The sequence below is a fragment of the Myotis davidii genome, unplaced genomic scaffold (assembly GCF_000327345.1).
Source record: "Myotis davidii unplaced genomic scaffold, ASM32734v1 scaffold723, whole genome shotgun sequence".
Lineage (NCBI taxonomy): Eukaryota > Metazoa > Chordata > Mammalia > Chiroptera > Vespertilionidae > Myotis > Myotis davidii.
In genome coordinates this window covers 1,211,471-1,215,467 of record NW_006294589.1, presented here as the reverse complement: position 1 = coordinate 1,215,467, position 3,997 = coordinate 1,211,471, and the positions used below count along the sequence as shown (strand labels likewise).

General features: G+C 37.9%; 1 protein-coding gene across 1 annotated transcript in view; it reads left to right on the top strand.

Annotated features, from left to right (window-relative positions):
- The window catches only part of SMC2 (structural maintenance of chromosomes 2), a 57,580-nt gene that overhangs the window by 44,150 nt on the left and 9,433 nt on the right, over window positions 1–3,997 (top strand). Inside the window, exons 21-22 of the mRNA XM_015567202.1 lie at window positions 720–837; window positions 2,799–2,959. Of these exons, the coding sequence (XP_015422688.1) occupies window positions 720–837; window positions 2,799–2,959 (279 nt within the window). The remainder of the gene's footprint in view (window positions 1–719; window positions 838–2,798; window positions 2,960–3,997) is intronic.

Sequence of the window (3,997 nt, the reverse complement as noted above, 5' to 3'; positions counted from 1 at the left end):
TAAAGAAGTGGAAAATTGGGTCTCTGAATGGTGTGCCTCAAAACAAGCAAAGTTCTATTGGGACAGTATCCACAAATTACCTGAAAGATGGGGGAAATATGGAGCTAGCAATGGAACTTACTTTGAGTAAAGCACTTTTGATGTTTCTCTCGAAATTTTCGTGTTTTCTGTGATTACAAAATCCGCATTATTAACCAGTACACCTGGTGTATGTTCAAGGACCTGAAGAAAGACCATATGGCTGCAGCTTGCCTGGGAAAGTGTATGATATCAAAAAGAGAGATAAATAAAGGCCAGATGATATAGCATTTGTATATCATGAAGAAGTGAAATTTTGTGTCACTGCTGAGATTAACCTTAAAAAGAAAGCATGCAGGGCTACTTTTGAGTTTACATATGACATATTTTTCTTTGTGTCTTGGCTTCTAGAATATTAGAAAGGGAATATTAGTGGAGTCAAAATATTTTAGGTGCTTGTCCTACAAATTCTCATCTATAATAACTAAATTTTACATATAGGTGATATAATTTAAACCAATTATAAGGAAAGTATATGTAACTATAACTAGTAATACACTATATATATATCTTTTTGGTAAATAAGAGTGTACATAATATAATGTATACAAAATAATGAAAGCTCTTTATTCCTGACTGAATTCTAGAATACAAATAGAAAATTTTGTTTTTCCAAAAAGTATGTTTTTTTTATCTTATTAGTATAATGACTTGATGAAGAAGAAGAGAATTGTAGAAAATGACAAATCCAAAATACTTGCAACTATAGAAGACCTTGACCAGAAGAAAAACCAAGCCCTGAACATTGCTTGGCAAAAGGTATTTGAACCAAAACTAGTATCATTTATTCTATGTGAGGCAAAGGTGAAGAATACTGGCAATAGGTTATACTCTAAGTTGAATTGGAAATGGCTGGTTTGTGTTTGGAGGAGATATCAGGCATACTAAATTATAACCTCATAAACCTCAGGCATTTTGTCCTAAAGGACTTGACTACCAATTTGCAAAGGTAAGTGTGTGTCATCCCATCATTCTCTCAGTCTAATTCTCTGGTTCCTAGATTATAATATTTCCTAATTCTTTATTACCCTGTTAAAGGGGACACTATTTGTCCTATTTCCTTCCAATGAGATCACAGGCTCTTATATTTGGTAGAAACCTCAGATACTGCCCGCTCACCCTCTGCTCGAGATTGGAGCAGTATGATTTTCTCATCGGGAATCGGATCGTTGGAAAGCTCTCCCTGGGCTCCTTCAATTCTACCCTCCCTTGTTCTTCTTGCCCAAACTCAGAGGTCAAATGTTAGCTCTAAGAATGTTTCCATGGTAAAATTTGCACATTCCTTACCACTTACAAATTAATAAGTATTAGTTAACACATATTAAAAAGTAACTGTCAATTTTAAATGAATTATCTTAAAACAATTCCATAACTTTGGCAGTTATTATCCCTACTTATTACATGAAGAAACCAGAGCTTACAAAGATGAAATAGCCTACAAAGATCATATAGCCAAAAGGTAGAAAAACTGGGTTTTTTTTTCTAAATTGTACCCAAGTTAAAACTGCCTTTTATGCCTAACTACTATCACCCTTATTCTTTAACAACTGGACAGTAAACAAGGAAGTTTGATATTCTCTTTTACTGGACTCTTTACTTTAAAAATCCCAATTATCATTTTTGTTTTATGACAACTTTGGAAGATTTCAAGGATTCTCATTTATTTCCACTTCCCTGTAGATTATTATTTAGCATGTGTACAGTTGCTCTTAAAATATGCAATCTTAGTAACTCTACATTCAGGAGCACTGCTGTGTCTAAGATTTCCTTATTACTAAAAATACTCATGAGAAATATATTTGCCTTTATTTGAATTTGGAGATTTCCCTAGAGAACCTGGGTGTCAAGACCGTGTGTGTGAGTGTATACACCCTCAAATTTGTCTGAACTCTCTAAGGTTATTAGTCATGTCTTTGAGAACAGATGGCCGAATTCTCAAATCATTAAGTGTGTATGCACAAAAATTACCCAATTATAAGCTACCCTATTGGCCCTAAATCTCTGTAATCTCCTACTGTGCCTTGATGAAGATGAGCCAAACAGCTTCTTTAGCCTCTTTCTCTTGAATTCGAATGATATTCCCACCCCTTGCCACCTCAACTTTGTTGGCTATGAGAAGCAGCATAAAAAGAACCATTCAACACTTTGAGCAGATCTGGTGGTTTGATTTCAGGCGTCTCTCTCCTAGAGCCACCCTGATCATCCTAGGTTTTTTAAGGTTAGCTGATAACCACAGGGCCATCTTACCATACCATTCAACAGGAAACAAGTTTTATAAGAGAACATTTTGTGGCAAAAATATTTTGTTTTATTTTTGCTTCTCTAACCACAAGTTGAATCTCCTATTATATACAGTCATGTGTCTGAGGATTCCTGTATGATAGCCCACAAAACTACCAAAACTTCAGGGTAGAGTTGAGGTATAGCCTCTAGGTCCCTCTGGAAGTTAGGTAATAAACTTTCTGTAAAGGGACATATAATATTTTTTGTGTGTGTGTGAGCGCCAAATAGTCTGTTGCAACTACTAGACTCCATTGTTTTAGTGCTTGCAGCCATAGAAAATACATAATTGAATGGGTATTGCTAGATTTGTCACATGGGCCATAATTTATCAACCCTAGTTAGAGTAACAGCAAAATGCATTGTTGGGTTACATATACACCTGTCAATATTTGATATTTTAGGAAACTATGGTATTTTAATATCTTTTTTTCCCCCAGGTGAACAAAGACTTTGGGTCTATTTTTTCTACTCTTTTGCCTGGTGCTAATGCTATGCTTGCACCACCAGAGGGGCAAACGGTGTTGGATGGTCTAGAGTTCAAGGTTGCCTTAGGAAATACTTGGAAAGAAAACCTAACTGAACTTAGTGGTGGTCAGAGGTGAGTAATCTCTTAGGTACATTATAATTACTAATTACTCTTCTTTTATTATTGCCCATCATCTCATTGTCTACCACTTATTTCAGTTTGCAGCGTTTAACTCTCTTTGCGTATAGAATTTAAGGAACCTATTATGTAAGACTACCTGCCAGCTGCGAGTTTGACATGCTTGGACTAAAACATTTAGTTTAAATGGTAGGCAAAATGTAAGAATAATGAACTCGAAACCTAGATAAAATAGATGAAAAACAATTATTTTCAGATATTAGAAAATGAGTAGTCCGGAATATGTACCCCAGCTTTCTTCCTGGGAGCAATTTCTGGAGTGCAGATTCAGTGAGAGAAATCCACACAAAGCCCAGTAGTCTCACTAAATTCAGGAAACAAGGATTAGAATTAAGTCTGTATTATCCCTGAAGTGAAGGCTACTATGCTAAGGTGCATCTAAAGTTCATTGCAGGCCTTGAAGAATAAAGCTGATCTGCATGTAACTTAATTGGTTCTCAGAACAAGGTCCAACACTCTTTAAAGAAAGACAACAAAGAGAAACCAAGATGGCAGCATAGGTTAACGCCAGAAATTGCTGCCTTGAACAACCAATTCAAATTACACCTAAAAGACGGAACGGACATCATCCAGAACCACAGGGAGGCTGGCTGAGTGGAAATTCTACAACTAGGAGGAAAGAGAATATCATATCCAGACTCAGAGGAGGCGCAGTGCTGAAGTGAAATACTCAGGTGCGGAGTGCGCGCAGAGCGGGCTAGTGGTGGAGGGCACGGTTGTTGTTTTCAATCGGGAGGGAGCTTCAGACTCTGAGCTCCAGAGCCGGGCGAGTCTCTAGGGACCCATACTCAAACGGGAGAAGTGGGACTGTCTGACTTTCTTCGGAACTCGAAGGCACCTTTCTCTCCAAGGTTTGCAGTGGTTGCTGGGACTCTGTGAGGCAGAGCCCCTAGGGACGGAACTGAGAGCAGCAATAACTGCTCCCTCCGCCCGCCCTGTAGATCCCCTGGGACCCGCCCCGCACCAGCCTGG